Source organism: Pristiophorus japonicus, chromosome 15 (genome assembly GCF_044704955.1).
Source record: "Pristiophorus japonicus isolate sPriJap1 chromosome 15, sPriJap1.hap1, whole genome shotgun sequence".
Lineage (NCBI taxonomy): Eukaryota > Metazoa > Chordata > Chondrichthyes > Pristiophoridae > Pristiophorus > Pristiophorus japonicus.
The window spans coordinates 39,604,772-39,628,336 of NC_091991.1; the positions used below are offsets into that span (position 1 = coordinate 39,604,772).

Sequence of the window (23,565 nt, forward strand, 5' to 3'; positions counted from 1 at the left end):
ACTAACTTAGAATGGAGTAAGTGAAGATTTTTGTACGCTTGAAAAAACCTTGTCTACACTTTGGAAAATCAGGTGTAGGTTACAAATCAGGCGTAGGGAATGGGGAGGGGTTTAAAGGGAAGTTTACAAACATTAAAGACTTCAGTTTTACAAATAAAGAGCCATCAATAATAAATGATAAAAACATCAATAAATCAACCAATAAATCAATCCAAAAAAATTAATAAGAAATAATTTTTTTTAAAATCAATAAATAAAACATTTTCTACTTACCGACTGCAGCACCGGGAGCCCTCCCCCAACGTGTCTCTGTCAGTGTCTCTATCTCCCTGTCTGTCTGTGTCTTTCTCTGTCTGTCAGTGTCTGTGTTTCTGGGAGGGAGGGAGAGGGAAGGGGGAGAGAAGGGGGGGGAGGAGAAGGGGGAGGAGGAGAAGGGGAGGAGAAGGGGAAGGCGTGGAGGAGAAGGGGCGGGGGGGAGGAGAAGGGGCGGGGGGGGGAGGAGAAGGGGCGGGGGGGGGAGGAGAAGGGGCGGGGGGGGGGAGGAGAAGGGGCGGGGGGGGGAGGAGAAGGGGCGGGGGGGGGGGAGGAGAAGGGGCGGGGGGGGAGGAGAAGGGGAAGGGGGAGGAGAAGGGGAAGGGGGAGGAGAAGGGGAAGGGGGGGAGGAGAAGGGGAAGGGGGGGAGGGGAAGGGGGGGAGGGGAAGGGGGGAAGGGGGGGAGGGGGGGGAAGGGGGGGAGGGGAAGGGGGGGAAGGGGGGGGAGGGGGGGAGGGGAAGGGGGAAGGGGGAGGAGAAGGGGAAGGGGGGGAGGAGAAGGGGAAGGGGGGGAGGAGAAGGGGAAGGGGGGGAGGGGAAGGGGGGGAGGGGAAGGGGGGAAGGGGGGAAGGGGGGGAGGGGAAGGGGGGGAGGGGAAGGGGGGAAGGGGGGGAGGGGAAGGGGGGGAGGGGGGGAGGGGAAGGGGGGGAGGGGGAGGAGAAGGGGGGGAGGGGGGGAAGGGGGGGAAGGGGAGGAGAAGGGGAAGGGGGAGGGGAAGGGGGAGGGGAGGGGGAGGGGGGAGGGGAAGGGGGGAGGAGGAGGAGGAGAAGGGGAAGGGGGGGAGGAGGGGCGGGGGGGAAGGAGGGGCGGGGGGGAGGAGGGGAAGGAGGAGAGGAAGGGAAGGGGGGGAGGAAGGGAAGGGGAAAGGGGGGGAAAAGGGGATGGGGGGAGAGGAGAAAGGGAAGGGGGGGGAGAGGAGAAGGGGGAGAGGGGAAAGAGAAGGGGGGAGAAGGGAGAAGGGGGGAAGGGAGAAGGGAGAAGGGGGGGAAGGGAGAAGGGGGGGGAAGGGAGAAGGGGGGGAAGGGAGAAGGGGGTGGGGGGGAAGGGAGAAGGGGGTGGGGGGAAGGAGAAGGGGGTGGGGGGAAGGAGATGGGGGAGGGGGGGGGGAAGGAGATGGGGAGGGGGGGAAGGAGATGGGGGAGGGGGGGGAAGGAGACGGGGGAGGGGGGGGGAAGGAGACGGGGGAGGGGGGGGGAAGGAGACGGGGGAGGGGGGGGGAGGAGACGGGGGAGGGGGGGGGGAGGAGACGGGGGAGGGGGGGGGGGGAGGAGACGGGGGAGGGGGGGGGGAAGGAGACGGGGGAGGGAGGCTGAACGGGCCGGGCCCGGCCGTGTCCAAGACTTCGTGCAGGGCCCATCCCCAGCATCAGATTTACAGGTAGGTGGCGTCGGGTCGGGTCGGGTCCGGGGTCCGGGTCGGGAGCGCTGGTTGGGTCGGGGGACGGAGGGAGGTCGGGTTGGTTCGGGTAGGGAGGGAGCGCGGGTCGGGTCGGTTCGGGGGGAGGGAGTCAGGGTGGGTCGGGTCCGGTCGGGAGCGTGGGTCGGGTCGGGGGAGGGAGAGGGAGGTCAGGTCGGAGGGGGGGGGGGAGCGCGGGTCGGGTCCAGTCCGGGGGGTGGGGGGGAGGAAGCGGAAGTCGGATCGGGGTTCAGTCCAGGGGCGGGGGGAAGCGGGAGTCGAGTCGGGTCGGGAGGAAGCAGGAGCTGGGCGTGAGAGGAGCCTTATGCACGTAGCCCCAGTGAGGCCATTGGGCCAGGGCTAGGGACTGTGTGCTTCAGGCCCCTCCCACACAGTTTTGGGCGCCTGGAGCTACTGCACATGCACGCCCACTGTAGCGCGCATGTGCAGAGGTCCCGGCACTGTTTTCAGCGCAGGGACCTAGCTCCGCCCCCTACAGCTCGTGCTGCGCCGCGCCAGGCTCAAGAGAACCAGCAGGGAGCCGGAGAATCTGTAAGTTTTTTTTAGGCGCACTTTGTGGCGCGAAAAACGGGCGTCCAGGTCAGGGCTGCGCCGTTCTAGGCGCGGCCCGAAACTTGGGCCCATAGTAAACAGACTCCTTTGCATATTAAGTATGCTGAGTGAAAACCAAGGAACTCAGGAAATATATGAGGATTATAGCTCATGTCATGCATTACAAAGGTATTTATGCTTAAAGTTAATAAATATACATTAAAATGAGAAGCTTCCATACACTCTGTGGTACTAAACACTGCATACAGAATTACTCACCGATTATATTCGGCTCCTCTAAATAAATTTAGTGGATTCCGCCACACCTTGCATTCTGTCAGAGTAAATAGAAACCAATTATCTGTTTATTATCCATTGCTCTGGAGTGAATCTAACACATTATTGTTGTACATAAAACTGCATTTCATGACAGAGAGTCCATTTAGAATTTCTTAACAGCACGACTCCCAATGGGGGAAATATGTACTTGGGGGGAAAAAACAAATGGGGGAAGAGGTGGGAAAATAAACTGATTACATAACAAAGCAGGCAGCAGTTAGCAGAAGTCTACACTAATCCAACAATGATACCTTTCTGATGCACAGCTTTCCATAAACAAGAATTTAGCACCCACCCCAAGTTTTGATTTCTCTATCCTCTTTGTTGGTAAGGTTAAAAAGTGTCCAGGATTTTTTTTTTGGAACTTCAGGTCAACACTTCAAAACTGCTCTTGAGCTGTATTGTCTAAAAGATTGTTTTTAAAAGAAAAAAATCAACAGGACAAATGACGAGGAAGGATGGTGGACCAAAAAATAAATATATGATATTTCACTGTGTGAAAATAATGACAAGATATTAATTTGGAATGAGTGATTTTTAGCGCAACGAACTGAAGATACTTGATCAAGTTTGAAGAAGGAGTGGGTAAACCCTCAGGGTCCAGAAAGTTGATGGCATTTATGCGTGCAACTGGATAGTCAACTCAAGGGGAGAAAAAGAAAACAAAAGGAAAGGCAAATTTTATCCAGGGCTTTGGAGAGGAGAGCAGTCCCTCCTGGTGAGGGCAAAGCAATACTTTTTTTTAAAACTTTCCTTTTGTTTTTTTCATCATTAATCAATGTTTTGGCCATTTGCTTTCTGCGACTGGTTGTGGGGGAGAAATGTGGGTTCATGAAAGCTCGTGGCACTCGGGGTTAATAAATGCTCATGGCATTATCTCTGTTGCGGTAAGTTAAAAAGGGAAGACTGAATTCCCTCACTGTTATTTTACTGTAGTATGGAAAGGGCAACAACATTTATTTAAATTTACAGGCATCAGGGTGTTGTTTTCCCAATCACTCATTTGGTATTGAGGTTTTCAATGGAAGGATGCAATTTGAAATCTGTGACCATCAAACATTACGTTAAAAAGACACAGAATCACGTGTAATGAGGCCTAGCTTTGGTTCTGTAATTCCACACCTGCATCTCAAGCACAGTTCTGTTATTGTGGAAAGGCTTAAAGTTGGGTCTTGGCCACTCCCTTCAGAGGAAGAGGAAAAATGAGCAGGTTTGGTACATTTCTCAGAAGCCAATTCAGAGTGACACTGCAAGTTTTCTGGGAACAGGATTGCCATAGTCAGTGTACAGTGCCAGGCAACCAGGCAAAAGGGAGGGAAAGAAAGTTTCCGGAGTGTCACGCAAGGGTTTGCATTTGCAAGTTCCTTTAGACCTTTACGTGCAGAGTTGCCGAAGAGACCACAGGTTTCCCATGGGAAAAGGCAAGATGTGGAAGAGGGAAAAATAAAATGTAAAATCACCCAGGTCACTGGCGCACTCTGCTTGGCAAGTCACTCAAGCGTCCTCTCACCTGAGAAAGGGGTAGAGGAGAAAATAGAAAAACACACGGCCTAGTAATTGTAGTGCTTTCAATGTTGCAGTTTAAAAATAAATCTACATCTTATTTTCAAAGAATACTCTAAAGACCAGCTTTTCACTATTTATAAGACTTGTATTGCACAAAGAAATAACTATAGTTACAGTGAAAACAGTCTTTATTTACAAGTTGGAGCCTAGCTGTTTACAACAGATTGCTTGATCTATAGATGAGCAAGGATACAGAAGATTTGGCCTAGGTGCTAATCTAATTACATTTGATCAAAGCATTAACAGATTTACAAGGTCTAGACAAGATAGGAACTCCTACTGTTTAAGTGATTATATGTACAAAGAATGCAACAGATGTCTTTGAATTTGACTGATTGGCAACTCTTTGTTCAGAAGCCTTTTGGGCTGTGGTTTAGTGCAGACTTTTCTGAATATTTTTAGTTTAGTTTCAATAGACAGGTGGACACCATGCATCGGGCAGAAACACCGCTTCACTCACATGCACATATCACATTAAGAAGTCTACTGACGGTTGCTTCCTCCAAATGTCTTACACATTATCAGGTAGTGAAATAAATATGCTATGAAGGAGATATTACATTTGTGAACTCATTTTACCTAAGTAACTATACTGTCAGTAACTTGCTGTGTTTACATGCATCTGTGCAATTATTCTGTAAAATAAATCTGACTATTAATTTTAGCCTGAATGCAATGATCTGGCTGTGGTATTTACTGGCTTTTGGACTAGACAGGGGAATATGGTGGCAATCCCACATGGTCTCAGGTGCATTGTATCCAATGTACGTTGCAGGTTTTAGTTCGTAGCAGACTCGTTCTGCCTCTAAAATCTAGCTTTGCTGTGGACAGTAGTTAAATGTATTGAGAGAAAGCCTGAATGGTTACATCCGGTTTCAAGATCCCATTAACATTAGGTTAAACAATTCACCGAAAGAACCGCGGGAACCTAGGAAAATTATGCAAACACTGTTTAAGCTGTTTTTCTGAGGTATCAACAACTCTTCTGAAGTTATACCAAATGAGTGGAAGATTCTTAACGGAAATTCACCCTTTTATTCTAGTCTAATTATTTATGTTTCTAGGAATGGCTTGTTCTTTGTCAAATTTAGAGTTTGTTGCTTTGAAATCTCCCATGGCAGATGAGAGAGACAGCACATTCCCTTTGCTGATCAATGTTGAATGATAGTCTCACGAACAAACTAACAGCCGAGAGGAATGCCAAGTGTGAGCATTTTTGAGCATCTCACTGAAGTAAGTATCTTATCTGCACAAAATGTCTATGAACTGCCAAAAATGGAGATGGAACAACACTGGTAACTGTTAGGCATGGGGAGAATGCACTCAAACTTCCACCACCCTCCCACCTGAAAAGAATGGAGTAGGAATAAGAAAAAAGGAACATTCAATTCAGAAATTCTGGTTCGAGAGCTGCAAGTCAAAATGCAACTGCTGACTCTTTCTATGTTGAGTTGACCTCAATTATTCAAGAAATTGGCTTTTTTACAATCTCATAATTGCCAGCCTCGTCATCAACACAAACTGGACTCCTTCAGGTAATGAAGGGATAATTTTTTAACAATTACCCCACAGAAAAACTAATTTACTATTAAGTACTTGCACATTTACGGTGTTTCGGATAACATGCATCACTGATACATTGGAAATAGATCTGCAACTTGTCTCTTCATTATCTGGGGCCTCCCAGTTCAATTACTATTCAATACAAGCACCCAAGGCATTCAAACAGCCCCACATAATCTCTGTCTAAATCACTTAAACATTATAACCTGTTTCTAAGTCTTTTCTTTCACTCCAGTTGCAAGCAAAGCTGGATTTAAAAGATTAAAGGTGATCGATATGTAAATCATCGCTGCCAGTTAAGTAGCAGGCATGTCTATCAAAGCCTCCCAGATCAAGGGATTTTTGATGACTTCACTCTAGTCACGGAGCGCTACAAAAGCTACCTGATTGTTGAATTAACTTGCAGTGTAAAAATGAGCCTGGCTTTCATAATCCCAAACTAAATTGCAAGGAAAAACGAGGACCCAACAGCAGAACATCAGTGTATTGTTCATCAAGGACGCCTGGTAAAATTACATTCCAATCGGAAATTGCAGCAGCTGCAGCACTGTCCAGAAATATGAACTTTTCATTAAACTACATTAGCCTGTGAAAGATAGCTATGTTTATTTATTAAGTAGATTTATCCGGCAAAGTAAATAATATATCAGATACGCCATTAGCTTTGACAGGGTGTCGACTTAACATTTCTCTTTCACAGTCCCCTTGTGACAAAACAAGCATTTTGTAGATTTTTCAAAATAATTTTGTAGGGAGTCTGCTGCGTTATCTTAATCACTAAATGGAGCCAAAGTATAAACCTTCTAATGCTACTTTTCAAATGTGCTGAACACATACTCTGTAGATAGTACTTCACAGGACAAATATTCTTCCAGTATTTATTCACTAACAACTTTCAGGACAGTAAAACAGGACATTACCCAACAGCTGTGACCCACACACTGTTTCTCCTAAACTGTGTCCATGTCTGCTAAGGATTAAAAGGCAAAGGTCTAGATTGATAAGACTTCCAATAATGGGGATTTGACTGATATCTATACAAATGCTCCCCCTAGTGGCCAAGATTTAAAAAGCGAGGGCAGGGAACTGAAAGAATTGTTGAGGTTCCGTACCATAAATGCATAGGCATACATATCAGGAAAGGATGAACAGGCTGGGTCTCTTTTCTCTTCAAAAAAGGTTGAGAGGTCTGTAAAATTATGAAAGATTTTGATAGAGTGGATGCAGAATGTTTCCACTTGTGGAGAAGAGCATAACTCAAGGCCATCAATATAAGATAGTCATTAATAAATCCACCAAGGAATTCAGAAGAAACTTCTTAACCCAGAGAGTGATGAGAATGTGGCACTTGCTACCACAGGGAGTGTTTGAAGCGAATAGTATAGATGCAGTTAAGGGGAGGCTAGACAAGCATATGAGGGAGAAGGGAATAGAGGGTTATGCTGATAGATTTAGATGAGGAAAGACAGGAGGAGGCTCGAGTGGAGCATAAACACCGGCATGGACTGGTTGGGCTAAATAGTCTGTTTCTATGCTGTATGTCCTATGTAATTCATATGTTTTTTCTAAATAGGAATGAAAAAATGTGGATTCATAGAATTCTTAAGAAGTACTTTTCTTTTCTGTATTGTGAACTTCTTGCCTTTAGCATAAACATCTTACACAATATTGCCAGAATTTAGATATATTAGGCCTCCAATACTTATTGCTGAAAAAAACCCTTTGAGTGAAATTATAATTATATTATCAACCATTCTGACTCCATGCAAGATATCTCAGCAGTGGCCACTGTTCTCACTGTTCTGACAGACTTTGGCCTGCAAATCACACAGTGAGATATTATGGTATGCATTTAATGCATTTGTAGCAAATTCTTTTATTAACTATTTTAACCGAGACATTAATCCATTTAAAATAAACAGCTTATGCCCCGACCCTCTTCTCAATCTTTCTCGCCGCCATGCTCCACCTCACAGTCAACAAGCTCCCCGCTGGAGTGGAACTAAACTACAGAACCAATGGGAACCTGTTCAACCTGCGCTGTCTCCAGGTCAGACCTCTGTCGTCGAGTTACAGCATGCGGACGATGCCTGCGTCTGCGCACATAGAGGCTGAACTCCAGGGCATAGTTGACATATTTACTGAGGCGTACAAAAGCATCACCATCATAGGCAGTCCCTCGAATCGAGGATGACTTGCATCCACGTCAAAAAGTTCACAGGTGTTTCAATGATGGACCTAAAATTCCAGGCCCAAACTAAATCTTGAAGGGTGGAAGATGCCTGTGCTTAGATATTTTAACGTATGGTGACCGTTGCACACCAGCCACCACACGGGCTTGACAGAGCGAGGTCTTGGTCCAGTAGCAAAGATTAATCAAGATGACTGGAGACCTGCTCTGCTGCACGGACCTAGTGCGCACACATATCGCAGTGTGGGCTGGCCCGTGCTGCCCACGCCTCTTCTGGGCTCCGAACTCACGCCTCTCCTGGCCCTGATCACGTCCCTCTACAATCTCTCGCCGCTCCTTCGCCCCGACCTTGCCGCTCCAGCAGTACCTGCCCATGCTCCAATCACCGACCTGGACTTTGATGACGTCACTCTTCGCTGCCGTTGCTCTCCTGCTCCAGCACGTGTTATTCCCTGGAGTGGTTCGCCACCTCACTGCTCCTTCCGCTCCCCGGCCTGCTCCGATGGTGCTCGCAGGCCAGGGGCCGCTCAGACGAAAGCATGGGCCTTACGTTAAACATCCGTAAGACAAAGGTCCTCCACTAGCCTGACCTCCGTGCACAGGACTACCCTCCAGTCATCAAGATCCACAACGCGGCCCTGGACACCGTGGACAACTTCCCATATCTCGGGAGCCTCCTGTCAACAAGAGCAGACATCGACGACGAGATCCAACACCGCCTCCAGTGTGCCAGTGCAGCCTTCGGCCGCCTGAGGAAAAGAGTGTTTGAAGACCAGGCCCTCAAAACTGCCACCAAGCTCATGGTCTACAGGGCTGTAGTAATACCTGCCCTCCTGTATGGCTCAGAACCATGGATCATGTGCAGCAGACACCTCAAGTTGCTGGAGAAATATCACCAACGATGTCTCCGCAAGATCCTACAAATCCCCTGGGAGGACAGGCGCACCAACATCAGCGTCCTCATCCAAGCTAACATCCCCAGCATTGAAGCACTGACCACATTCGATCAGCTCCGCTGGGCAGGCCACATAGTTTGCATGTCAGACACGAGATTCCCAAAGCAAGTGCTCTACCCGGAGCTCCTTCATGGCAAACGAGCCAAAGGTGGGCAGCAGAAACGCTACAAGGACACCCTCAAAGCCTCCCTGATAAAGTGCGACATCCCCACTGACACCTGGGAGTCCCTGGCCCAAGACAACCCTAAGTGGAGGAAGTGCATCCGAGAGGGCGCTGAGCACCTCGAGTCTCATCACTGAGAGCATACAGAAATCAAGCGCAGGCAACGGAAAGAGCGTGCGGCAAACCAGTCCCACCCACCCTCATCGACTATCTGTCCCATCTGTGACAGAGTCTGTGGCTCTCGTATTGGGCTGTTCAGCCACCAAGAACTCACTTCAGGAGTGGAAGCAAGTCTTCCTCGATTTCGAGGGATTGCCTATGATGATGACGAGTCTGAGGAATTTGACATGAATGTGTGAAGCAGCCATATAATAATACTGCACAGTAATTTACAGGCTTTTAAAATACAAGAATGAAGCAATGAGATTCCAATGCACTTCATCGAGTCCTGTTTCAGGAATTGATCTGACCTTTTCCCACTGATCCTCGTTCATTCAGGAATCAGTCCAATTCCTTGGTGAACCCTTCAGATTTTACAACACGTCTATTCCGCAGGTCTACAATTGTTATTTCTAAAGTGAAGTTTAGCTTGTGGCTATTTTGTGTGGATTTATTTTGGGGTGGGAGGGGGGAAACTGCCTCCATTAAGTAGATATATTTTCTGTCAGTGCTATACATAAACCTTGGCAAGGTTTGAAATCAGAGTAGGTATTCTCAGGTAGGAACTCATTCCCTGCTGCTCTATGGCACAGTGGTCATCACACTGCAGCACTGCCACTTATTCTCATGTTTACTGCTTTCCTGGATTTACATAAAATACTTCTCCATATCAACCTTAGCCATACCTTCATTATTCAAACACGGTGCATCTGAGTATCATGGAGTGAAAGAATGGAGTATTTTTCCCCCTACCTATCTTTTTTCAAAGTTTCTGCCCTCATCTCATTAAGAAAGGAAAAAGATTTGCATTTATATAGCGCCTTTCACGACCACCGGACATCTCAAAGTGCTTTACAGCCAATGAAATACTTTTGAAGTGTGGTTTTGGTATGTTAATACCTTTCTGGAGGACAGTTCCACAGTGACCATCATGTATAAATCCTATCCAAGAGTATTGGTAGACTATTTGAACATCGGGGCACCACAGCCAAACCAGAACCTGACCTCATCCAATTGTCCAGACAAGCAGTTCAAATGGGGGTCACTACATAGCAAACAAGAACAAGGTACCTGACTGACTTATCCCCTCCCTGAACCAGGAGCTCTGAGTCCAAAAGTAAGATCCCTGCAGCCACCCGGGTAGAGAGAGATAACCCAACACAGACTAGAGATCGGGTCTGGGATTGTCCTTGTCTGCATGGGTCAGCTACTCGCTGCGTTTAATCACAGAGCCATCAGGAATGGAGGACACAGGTGAAGCTATTTGCTGAATAGTTGACCTTACCGAGAGAGCTTTAATGAAAGGCTGCCCCATGCAGGAAAGCAAAATTGGAATTGGTGTCAGTATAATATGCTCCGAAGCGTCGCTTAAGGGCACTGGAAATATCCTGGGAGGAAGCAGCCTACCCCACTTTTTCAGTTGTAGGAGTGGGTTGGCCCATTAAAAGTGGGAGGGTTCGCTGTCTGCATTCCAATTCCTGCCCCCAGTTAAAATCAGCCCTCATATTTGCAGAGGTGTCAACTTGCCACATTTAGTAAAGAGACTGAAAGGAGGACAAATTTGATATCACGCTGTTGGGGGCGCTAATTTAAAAAAGTTAGAAAAGTTAGCACCGTTTGCACTCCAAGAAGAAAGTGGAGTGTTAAATCCAGCAGGCGGGGTGGAGACTTCAGCAGGGCTGCATGCTGGGCTGTGCAGTGCTGTCGTGTTCAAAGGCTCCTTCCCTCCCTTAAAGGGAAGGGCCATTGCTGCAGGTTCAGCAATATGAAAGGGAACTACCTGGACCACCAAGGCAGCCGCGATCCCTCGCGATCAGCCCGGCACTCAAGCAGAGGGCCAGGCTGATCGATCGCGGGCAGGATCCTGCGGGGAAAAAAACTGGAACAAGAAAGTAATTTTTTTTTTACTTACCTCAGCCACCTTGCCTTTAAGCATTGTCCCCAAAGCAGCCGGCCGCCCGATACACGCCTCCTGCAGCTGCTGGTGTTTTCACCCGGCACTGCTGCAGGGGACGGAAGTCAATTTTGGGTCTGGGGTGCTGCTCGGGTGATACGCATGCCGATGACATCATGATCTCCGTGCGAAGGAGATCGGGGCGCAACGCTGTAGCGCAGCCGCAAAACTCCCACCGAATATGTCAGCGCCACGCCCAGTCGCAAAGCCATTTGCAACCCATTAGTGCACCCCCAAGTTTTTAGTAAAATCTACCCATCCTAAATTTCTCAAACTCAGAGAAACTGTGAGAAGGTCAGAACCAGCCAAACGATACAAAAGTTAGCATATTGGCATTCAACATTAAATGCCACTTATCATTTTCAGACGATCAGCAGCACTTCATTGGAGTTACATTCTATCTACTTGTACACACCAACATCTTATTCAACAGTATACCCTTAATTCTATATATTTTTACTATGGTTATTATCCGCTTAACAATATTAAAGGATATTTAAGATTCACTTGGCCACTTGTTAATTCCCTATGAACATTACTTCTCTACCATCCATCACTCAACAACTTACATTTCTATAATGCTTTCTTACATACAGAGGGACAGAGGGTTTTGCAGGACGGTGGACAAATAGTAGACCCTAAGCAAAAGAAAAAAATAGGAGAAATGGTTTGGGGAGGAGGCAAAAGCATAGTCAAGGAGAAGGGTGTGAAGGAGAGTTTTGAAAGTAGGAAGGTGCTGAGGAAGGAAGCTCTGAGGAAGAAAATACAATGCCTGAAAAAATGGCCATGATTGGTGGAATAGATGGAGCTTCCTGTCCAAGCTTTACATCAGCTGTACAGTTTGACCTCAAGTATGGTACCCTGCATCACTAACGGCTAACAGGCCTTTTACTGGGGCAAAATATCTTAACCTGGAGACTTAGGAGACACAGAAAGTGCCCAAAGCATTTAAAAATTAAACAAGGAATATTCTCAAAGAGTGGCAATTATGACTGAAGGTCATGCTGCAAGTTACCTGATACACTTTGTCTGTTGGAATCAGAATCTCCGTTATTAGAGGTGGAGTTGCTGGGGGCCGTGTTGTCCACCCCACCAAGCAATGGTCGTAAGTGGCTGACTGAAACTTGCTCAATAAATGATGTTCCATACTTTCGAAAGTACCACCATTCAAATATCTGTGGACCAATTTTAAAAAATCAATGTATTGATTAAAACCTGAAAATCCGGCACAACTTTTAAGATTGCCTCATCGTTGAGATGCACGCTAAATTTAAAGCAAATCTTTAGAATTAAAAAGTCACGCACAAAATAAAGTCAATGTAACTATTTTTAAAATGTACTCAAAGATAAAGGGTATGAGAAGAGGCTCTATTGTTTCTGCTGACTGTGAATGAGGATTAGTATATGTGCAACCAGTCAAATGAAAGTAGTTCAAGGTTTCAGGCAACAGAAAGAACATGACTCATCGCCTTGCATGAACAGGTTTAACATTTTTTTTAAAGTTAAATAGTATTACATAGTAGTTACAGCACAGAAACAGACCATTCAGCCCCACAGGTCCATGCCGATGTTTATGCTCCACACAAGCATCCTCCTTCATCTAACCCCATCAGCATATCCTTCTATTCTCTGCAGCCGCGACCGGGAGTTCCAAGGTTGAGTTGTCTGCCTGCTGGCAGGGTTAAAGACATCTCTTCGCGGCTAGAGAAAAACTTGGAGTGGGAAGGGAAGGATGCAGTTGTTGTGGTCCACGTAGGAACCAATGACATAGGTAGAACAAGGAATGAGGTTCTGTCGAGAATGTTTCAGGAGTTGGGGTCCAAATTAAAAAGTAGAACCTCAAAGGTAAAAATCTCTGGATTGTTACCCGAGCCATGCGCCAATTGGCGTAGGGATCAGTAGATCGAAGGTTAAATGTGTGGCTCAAAGAGTGGTGTGGGAGGCAGAGGTTTTGCTTCGTGGGGCACTGGCACCAGTACCGGGGAAAGAGGGAGCTGTTCCGTTGGGATGGGCTCCACTTGAATCGGGCTGGAACCAGTGTCCTGGCGAATCGAGACAGGGCTTTAAACTAATGAAGTAGGGGTGAGGAGATCCAGGAAAGAGTAAACTTAAAAGCTCACAAGATACATAGCCAGGCTTTAGAGCAGAGCAGAGTTTGGGGTAAAAATAAGCAGAGTGGGTCAGGATGGGACAGAGAGAGTAACAAAGGTAATAGGGCATCAGTGACTATGGTGACATCAGAGAAAAGTTAAGCTAATTAAGAAAAGTCAAAGCTAAAGGCACTATAGCTGAATGCGTAAAGCATTCACAACAAAATAGATGAATTAATAGTGCAAATAGAAATAGGTTCGATCTAATAGCCATTATGGAGATGTGGTTGCAAAGTGACCAAGGTTGGGAACTAAATATTCCAGGATACTTAAAATTTAGAAGAGATAGGCAAAATGGAAAAGAAGGAGGGTTAGCCCTGACTGTAGAAAGAGGTTGTAACGAGCAGATCTCTGCCAATTTTCATTGCCATTGAAGTACCAATGTTTTTAGGTGATAATGAATGGCGGAGCAGGCTCGAGGGACCATATGGCCTGCACCCGCTCCTAGTTCTTATGTTCTTATGTAGAGCAAGTGAGGAACAAGGAGGAGGTCCTCTTTCTGTTCAATGGGAACTAGGTGGGCTGGAAAATTAGCCAGCAACAATGGAGAGAGGTGGCTGAGCATAGTTCCAAGGACCTGTCACTGTGCAGGACAACATTTCAATACCTTAGCAGCATTGCCAACGTAACACTCCTCTTCACATCTCTCTTAATCTCTGTACAGCTCTAAAACACCAGACTTTAGCCCAGCCATATCAATCCTTTCCTCCCCACTTCCCAATCCTCTCCTTCAATCACAAAGGTACAGTTCACTACACTGTTCTACTTCCACTCACATACTCTAAACCTGTTACTTCCCTCACAACTAGTTCCCCCTCTTGGCCACATTTACTGGTTCTTCCTCGGCATACACGCTATGCTAAGCTATCTCCCGTATCTTCAAAACCCTTCAACAAGGCACACATTAACACACTGCCACAGTCAGAGAAGATCAACTGATGACATTTAATTTTCATCTTTTAAGTATCGCAACTATGATAGGCTTGTTTACTGAAGTAGTTCTATATATATCCACAAAATCTTAGTTCAAGCTTTAAATATTAGATGGTACAGCAACAGCAGCAAACACCAACCACTAGCCTGCAATGAGATGTTGATAATCTCAACAGTCAGATACAGCTACAAAATTCAGTACTGGTCAACTCCAGGTCAGAGATATTGGCAATTCTTTCTAGCTTTTCTTAGAATGGTATTGTTTGCAATGTACCTCTCTGTTTCGCAGTGCGTTTCTCTTTAAGTGTTAGTGTGATTTGGCCAGTCTTCATTTGGCACGAGTGTGTCCCAGACAATATTTATCCCTCAACCAACTCCACTAAAACAGGTTAAATGGTCATTTATCTCACTGATGTTTATAGGTCCTACCTGTGCACAAATACATTACAACAGTGACTACATTTCAAAAGTATGTAATTGGCTGTGAAGCGTTTTGGGACATCCTGAGGTCGTGAAAGGCGCAAGATCAATGCAAGCATGTTCTTTCTTACAAGAATTCGAATATCCCATCAAATAAAAATGTCACTTAAAAAAGAATTTATTTCTTCTCCATCTTTGACTAGATCAGCATTCCTAGCATCCTCGCAGCATGGCCATTCATATGTGGGCAATGGTACAGCAAGAGGCAATGGGGTAAAATTTCAATGGGGGTTCTCCCATATGGTCATTGTAATTTCAGCAGAAACCCAGAGATACAGTGTAAATGGTGGATTATGGTGTTTCTCAGGGGTTTCTGCCAAAGTTATGGCAGGGGATAGGGATAACAGCCATGGAAATTCTACTCCAATGGATTTACCATTGTGTTTGAAACACCCAATAGGGGATGGAAGGGGGAACGACTAGCTAGGAACGATTCTTTAATAAGATATTAAAGTTGTACAGGTACTATCTTGGTTAAAAAAATGTTTAGTAAATCTCTTTTTAGTTTGTGAGTGTGTGTTTGTGTGTGTATGCATGTGCGTGAGGTGTGAGGGGGGAGGTTTCTGGTGTCACGTCATAATATGTTTAATACATCTAATAGTAAGCACCACACTTCCACCCAACATAAATAATCCATGGTGTCGCCAGAGGGGAGGGAGCATTTACACTGTGACCATATCACTGGATCTCAGAACAGAATGTGATTCTATAATAAAACAGACATTTCAAAATCACTTTTAAAAGTATTTACACCAAAAAGATTCATGTGCAATTTCCTGACATCCTGCATAAATCAAAGAACACCCAGCAGTGTAGTAGCGATGAATTACATAAAGTAAAGCACTTACAATATCATTCACATGACATGCAAACCTGTGGAGAACACAAGTTATGAAGTCTGTCAGATGACACGGTATTATCTTTAATCCATTGCTTATGGATATGAAGCCTTTACATCGTTAGTGATGGATGTGAAATACTCCCAGGTCAAATAAATAAGTTGTATTGCACCTATCCTTCACCGCTTCTTGTGCATTACTGCCTGGCAGCCCACTTTACCACCTCTGAATACAGTGAGCTTATCCACTAACCCACTATCTGCCCCAACAAATGTCTTTACGTTTAAAAATATTACATCAAAAGAAAAGACTGCACAAAAATGGGTCTTCAACAGATATATCGCTCACCCTATGCTTCATGCAGTGAGGTGTATGTTTAGTGGAGAGTGGCTGTTGACTTTCCAAAATAACAGTAAAGCTCTTAAATCCAAAAGACAAATCATTTGTTGTTTCAAGTTATCTTTGTGCAAATCGTTTCCAAAGTAATAAAAAAAACAAGCACTGGAATGCCACAGCTTCACATTCCCTGCCCGCCTCCTAAAACCCATCCAAACAAGATTTCGCAAATGATAGTATCGCAGACCTACAAGACAAACCCACTGAGAAATAAAACAGAAGTGAAGCAGGTAAATGCAGCACAAACACAACAATACTGCCACTATCAGACCGTAAGCATGACTATTTCACTACAGGGAAACTAGACTGTGACAAGCTAGAGAATGACCAGTACAAATAAAGCAACACACCAGCCAGCGAACAAAATCCTAGCAGAGCAACGCAAGAATCCAGTGTCCTGCTCCAGAGATGGCAATAATGCCAGTGTCTTGCTCCAGAGATGGCAATAATGCCAGTGTCCTGCTCCAAAGATGACAATAAAGCCATTATCCTTTACAAGAAGGGGAGGGACATTGTGATGTGTTCAGCAGGGCACTACCGCCCCTTCTACTGCCCTGCTGAGGTGAATTACACCTCTAATACCACCCCACAGATTTTTTTGATTCAAAGACCCCAATTCCAGAACATTTAGTTGCCCATCTCGCCGGGCGCTAAGTTTTCATTTAATTCGAATTGTGTGCCCCAAACGGGACACGGGGCAATTCCGCCCTCATGGATAATTAGTACACAGGCTACTATACTAACTTCAGAATGACATCGGGAACATCTGATTACAGTAAGGTTGGTTCAACCTTACTGTAGCAGAACAGCATATATCCCTGGTAATTGTGCTAATAACCCCTTTCCTCTCCGCTATCTAGATTGGCAGAAGTTAACAATAACATTTAGCATCATAGCACAGCCTTCAGCAGTCTCAGCTCCAGTCTAGGCAGAAAGCTTCGTAACCCATTAAAGACAACCTCAATTTCTGTGGAGGAGACAGTCTGATCTCAGAAGAACTGCTGCACTGTTTGGAATAGATAGAAATGTTACATCATCATGCTTCAATAAGCTGAGGATGGAGTGCCCAGAAATCAGCAGCAGAGGTGTAAAGGGAGTACAGATAGTATAATAGTGTGCCAGTAAAATAGTGTGCTAACAGTCCTTTTGTAAACTGTACTAAATGAAATAAATACTTTCCACTGCTGTGACTTCTTCTCTTCAAATTATTCTTCATCCTAAAGCTGTTTATATTTTACTTTAGTCGCTTGTAAAATTGTCAGCCGACGCACTCTCATCTCGGTGTTGGAAAGTTGTCAAGTCCCACTCCAGAGACTTGAGTACCAAAATCTACGCTTACACTCCAGTGCAGTACTGAGGGAATGCTGCACTGTCGGAGATGCCGTCTTTTGGATGAGGCTTTAAACCGAGGCCTCATCTGTTCTCTCAGGGGGACGTAAAAGATCCCATGGCACAATTTTGAAGAAGAGCAGGGGAATCATCCCCAGTGTACTGACCAATATTTATCCCTCAATCAACATCACTAAGACAGATGATCTGGTCATTATCACATTGCTGTTTATGGGAGCTTGCTGTGTGCAAATTGGCTGCTGCGATTCCCACATTACAACAGTGACTACACTTCAAAATGACTTCATTGGCTGTAAAGCGCTTTGGTGGGTCCTGAGGTCATGAAAGGTGTTATATAAATGCAAGTCTTTCTTTCTTTTCAATTGGGAAAGAAGGCAGGCCGTTCCAGGACTCGAATCCAGGGACCTTGCAGTTCCAGTCAACAAGCAGCTCCAAGAATCCTACCTGGGAATCGTGAGTTGAGTGATAGGCTGGCCCGGAACTGCAGGTCAGGAGCATGCTCCGTTTCAGCAACAGGCAGCCCTGCGACTGGGACCCAGGGACCTTTTTGATTTCAGCAGCAGTAGGTATTCCTGGAACTGCAGCCTGGAAACCTTCTTGATTCCAGTGACATGCAACCCCACATGTTTACCATTGGAGCCCATTGGAGCTTTAGTGTCAAAACACTGGCAGAAAAATGAAGAAATTACAACTGGTGGAAGAAACTGACAAGGTTTAGGGTGTTGGACAAGCTCACCAGCTCCTTCCACAGCTGTCTGGATAATCATCCATCTGACTGTGCAACAATTACTGTGCCTACATTATTATCTGTAATGATGATATTTACTCACCAGAATTAGCCCTGAGATCAAAGATGATGTGCCTGTCAGAGCAACGTAGAATTTGGGGGTTAATGTATTCAAAAACATACTCACTGCAAAAGAAAGAAGAGAAACATGCATTAACATTCATCTTCATAGGAAGAAGCACAGTTCTACAGGATTTCCGGAAAACTGATAAAATTTCTTGTACCACAATTTTATCCAACTTCATATAATCATCAACGTACAGAATAGGTATATATGTATTACAGGTTTCATTTTATTTTCTTGCAATTTACTATTACAAACACTCTTTAGAACACCGTAATCGTCTCAGAGCTTAACTAGGTACGGTAGTGTACTGCTTCTGTTACTGCATTAGTTACTGGGTATGGTAGTGTACTAGTTCTGTTACTGGATTAGTTAAACCAGAGGCCTGGATGAATAATCCAGAGAACCTGAGTTCAAATCCCACGTTTGAGAATTTGAATTTAGTTAAAAAAAAGCCTTGAAATGAAAAACTAGTCTCAGTAACCATGAAGCTGCCAGATGGTTGTGAAAACCCAAATGGTTCACTAATTCCTTTTATGCAACTGGCTGACTCTTAACTGCCCCCTGAAGTGGCCTAGCAAACCACTCCGATGTATCAAACGCTACGGTTAAAGATGGCCCACTACCACCTTCTCAGGGCAATTAGGGGTGGGCAATACATTCTAGCCTTGCTAGTGACAGCCACATCCTGAGAATATGTTTGTTTTTAAATAAACGGATCCTTTTCAGAATGGCAGACAGTGATTAGTGGGGTGCCGCAGGGCTCAGTGCTGGGACCCCAGCTACTTACAATATACATTAATGATTTAGATGAAGGAATTGAATGTAATATCTCCAAGTTTGCACATTACACTAAGCTGGGTGGCGGTGTGGGCTGTGAAGAGGATGCTAAAAAGCTGCAGGGTGACTTGGACACGTTAGGCGAGTGGGCAAATGCATGGCAGATGCAGTATAATGTAGATAAATGTGAGGTTATCCACTTTGGGGGCAAAAACACGAAGGCAGAATATTATCTGAATGACGGCAGATAAGGAAAAGGGGAGGTGCACCCAGACCTGAGTGTCATGGTACATCAGTCACTGAAAGTTGGCATGTAGGTACAGCAGGCGGTGAAGAAGGCAAATGGTATGTTGGCCTTCATAGCTAGGGGATTTGAGTATAGGAGCAGGGAGGTCTTACTGCAGTTGTACAGGGCCTTGGTGAGGCCTCACCTGGAATATTGTGTTCAGTTTTGGTCTCCTAATCTGAGGAAGGACGTTCTTGCTATTGAGGGAGTGCAGCGAAGGTTCACCAGACTGATTCCCGGGATGGCAGGACTGACATATGAGGAGAGACTGGATCGACTGGGCCTGTATTCACTGGAGTTTAGAAGGATGAGAGGGAATCTCATAGAAACATATAAAATTCTGATGGGACTGGACAGGTTAGATGCAGGAAGAATGTTCCCGATGTTGGAGAAGTCCAGATCCAGGGGACATACTCTAAGGATAAGGGGTAAGCCATTTAGGACTGAGATGAGGCGAAACTTCTTCACTCAGAGTTGTTAACCTGTGGAATTCCCTACTGCAAAGAGTTGTTGATGCCAGTTCATTGGATATATTCAAGAGAGAGTTAGATATGGCCCTTGCGGCTAAAGGGATCAAGGGGTATGAAGAGAAAGCAGGAAAGGTGTACGGAGGTGAATGATCAGCCATGATCTTATTGAATGGTGGTGCAGGCTCAAAGGGCCGCATGGCCTACTCCTGCACCTATTTTCTATGTTTCTATTCAGCTTTATTTTCAACTTTCTTCATTGGCTCACTATGTGCACAAGGGGAGACACAGAAAGTTGTTAGAGAGAAGTTTCCAAGCAACTCATTTGATACACAAAAGTGTAAGAGCATAGAGTGTGATCATTGTCGTCGTATTTACTGGCGAGAAATACTTATCATGAGCCTTAAGGTTTGTATAGTTAATTAAGCAGTGCATGTTGATTATTTTTAGATTAAACACATTGCATAAACGGAATTTGGCCAGATGGATTGAAATGGCCTCATCTGGGCCTGTACATTCCATTGTTTCTATAATCAGGCACAAAGCTAGACACAGTTTACTCCACTCATGAGTTAGAACATCTTCTTTGCTCCAGAAATAGATTCTATCATTCTCTGTTGAGTATCCACCAAGTTTACTTCTGACTGCTACAGACTGCTTACCTAGTACAAGGGCAAAGCCAAAGACCACTTACTGACCCACCATACATTGGTGTTGCCATTTTGTTAAAGGTGCGCTGCTAAGTAACATTTGCCTTTTAAAATGCACTCAAGTGTAAACTCAGGTCAGAACTTTACAAAGTTAAAAGAGCCATTTCATGGCAGGAACTCCTGGCTTACAAGCCAGAAATTACTGAATGCAAACCAGTGAATAATTACTTGGGCAACAACAAATTTCACAAGCCAGGTTGCAACCCCCATTATACTTGCACCAAGATCGATCTATTTTAAAAGATGTAACCTTGATGCACCAACAATGCCTTTTAAATATTCCAAGGCGTTACTAGTCAGACAGTAACTAGTGTTCAACAAGGCTGATTCAAATGCATCAAATCTAGTTCTGAAGTATAACCTTCAGCAAGGTTCTTTTTATTGTTCTCATATGTCGAATGCAAGCTGCAAATGGTATTACTAAGCAATTTACAAATGGTACAAAGACCTTCTGCTTCTTTGCTGTTATTGATTGGTTCATATTCACAGCATCACATCCTCAATGTAGATTCCGGTCACTGCTTCTCATTTACCGTTATAAGGACTGGATGCTAAATGACTTGAGCCCATGGCTTATAACAAGCTGGATTAGAAATACCCAGGATTGATAAATATAGACTTTTCTTGCTGGAGCACAGTTCCATGAATCTTGGTGGTCCTCTGGCATCTCACCCAAATGGCTATTTTCTGAGCCTGGGTAGTGGGTGTCTACAAGCTATTTGATGTCACATTCAAGACCAATTCTATCCTCACTTGACACCCAGACAGGAAGCCCTGCATTGGTCATTGAATCGTGCTAAGGAGCAGGAGGCCTTGCTGAATTTTCCTAGTGCAAGGGCTGAGGCCAACTGTATCCCAACTAATATCGTGTTATAGATTAGCTAACAGCTGAAACCAGACATGGACCTTTCTGGTGTGTGTGGCTTAATATTACACTGTGTGGTATATTTAGCTTTTGGCTGTTGGAGAACAGTCACAAACTGACTTAGACTTTCACATGAAAGGACACAGAAATTGACTACAAAATAGTCTTGTCTGGCAATAGCTGCAAATTCAGACAATATTCTGAACCGATTCATCAGTAGTGAGTGCATTCTGCTCAAAGGTATAGATGTTACCAATTTACAGCATTTTGTATCGAGGCTATGTGTGTTAAATGTTCCTTAGATATTGCACTCGCCCCATAACCTCTCCATCACAAATTCTGCCTACTTCCACCTCCGTAACATCGCTCATCCCTGCTCCCGCTTCTACTCATCTGCTGCTGAAACCCTCCTCCATGCTTTTGTTACCTCCAGATGTGATTATTCCAATGCTCTCATTGGCCATCCTGCCATCTACCACCCTTCATAAATTTGAGGTACTTCAAAACTCTGCTGCACGTGTCCTGATGCAGACTTCTTGAAATACCATTTAAAAACTAGCAACATTTTGGAGATCTGAAGAAGATTGGCCACGATTGAGGTACCAACCAACATCCTGGAGAGCGTTGAGCACCTCGAGTCTCGTCGCCGAGAGCATGCAGAAAACAAGCTCAGGCATCGGAAGAAGCATGCGGCAAACCAGACTCCCCACCCACCCTTTCCTTCAACGACTGTCTGTCCCACCTGTGGCAGAGACTGTAATTCCTGTACTGGACTGTTCAGTCACCTAAAAACTCACTTTTAGAGTGGAAGCAAGACTTTCCTCAGTTTCGACGGACTGCCTATGATGATGATGACCAACCACACTGACACATCTACAACATTTATCTGGACAAATCAATTACCCGGTCAGGGCAAACTAATTGTGTTTAGTTTCTCCCTCACGAATGTGTGCTGCAACAGCTCCTGGTTCAGCTTATCCCTGTCAGGTACTGGCCACAGCCACAGCTCTGTGCCTCTCCCTGCCCACTTCGGACCCAGCAGATGACAGCTGCCATCTTGTTGTGTGCCCTGAGCCTTCAAAAAGATAATAGATACAAATTGAGTAAATCAATGAAGGAGCCTAAAAGGTAATACTTGCATATGTTTAATATGATTTTAAAGGTTTAAGATTTGAAAAGCAAACTTTTAAAAGAAAAATCTTAACATTCAATTCACAGATTCTATTATTCCCATTTGGCAATGCACTGCAGATCACATTTGTGCAATGGATTAAAATTGCTACCATCTCACTGCCAACACAAGGGGGCACTAATGATCTAATTTGAATGGGGCAAAATAATTCTCAGACTATTCCCTCTCGGCAATTCATCTTAGTAAGACATATCTCAAAACTGGGGCAGAAGCCAAAACATTACAGATCAGTTTAAACTCTGGCCACACTCTGAATGCAGCTAGTATACTAGGCAGTCCACCTAAGTGCAGATCTTCCCGCTTCAACAAAAAATAGCCAATTGTTCATATTAATTTCTAGTGGAGCCTGATTATATAAATTCTTGAACATTAAGAGTAACATCCAGTTATGTACTCAGTTCTGTACTATATACCCTTAGGCCTAGCACATTAAATGCTAGGCTACCTGCTAAACAGGCTAGCCAGTGTAAATGCCAGTCTAAATCCTTCCAGCAGACCTCAGCTATTGTTGTTGTAAATTGAGAACAATATTTTCCAAATTAGTTTCAGCCTTGCAGCAGACCTCTTGTTCACTTGTTTGCACATTTACAGGAGCTGTAAACTGCACTGATATGTTATTCTTCATTCACAATTCGTCCATGATTCGTCCAAGCCAACATCCCCAGCATTGAAGCACTGACCACATTCGATCAGCTCCGCTGGGCGGGCCACATAGTTCGCATGCCAGACACGAGACTCCAAAAGCAAGTGCTCTATGCGGAGCTCCTTCACGGCAAACGAGCCAAAGGCGGGCAGCGGAAACGTTACAAGGACACCCTCAAAGCCTCCCAGATAAAATGAGACATCCCCACTGACACCTGGGAGTCCATGACCAAAGACCGCCCTAAGTGGAGAAAGTGCATCCGGGAGGGCGCTGAGCTCTTCGGGAGCGAGAGGTCAAGCGCAGGTAGAGGAAGGAGTGTGCGGCAAACCAGTCCCACCACCCCTTCCCTCGGCGAGTATCTGCCCCAACTGTGTCAGAGTCTGTGGCTCCCGTATCTGACTGTTCATCCACCAAAGAGCTCACTTCAGGAGTGGAAGCAAGTCTTCCTCAATTCCGAGGGACTGCTTATGATG

At 45.2% G+C, this 23,565-nt stretch overlaps 1 protein-coding gene across 13 annotated transcripts in view; it reads right to left on the reverse strand.

Annotated features, from left to right (window-relative positions):
- LOC139280710 (suppressor of tumorigenicity 7 protein homolog) overlaps positions 1-23,565 on the reverse strand; it is a 210,304-nt gene that overhangs the window by 51,974 nt on the left and 134,765 nt on the right. For all 13 annotated transcript variants that reach the window (XM_070900337.1, XM_070900338.1, XM_070900335.1 and 10 more), the window contains 3 exons: positions 18,129-18,211; positions 12,166-12,325; positions 2,539-2,593 (listed from right to left, as the gene is read on the reverse strand). In XM_070900337.1, coding sequence (XP_070756438.1) covers positions 2,539-2,593; positions 12,166-12,325; positions 18,129-18,211 — 298 coding nt within the window. The remainder of the gene's footprint in view (positions 1-2,538; positions 2,594-12,165; positions 12,326-18,128; positions 18,212-23,565) is intronic.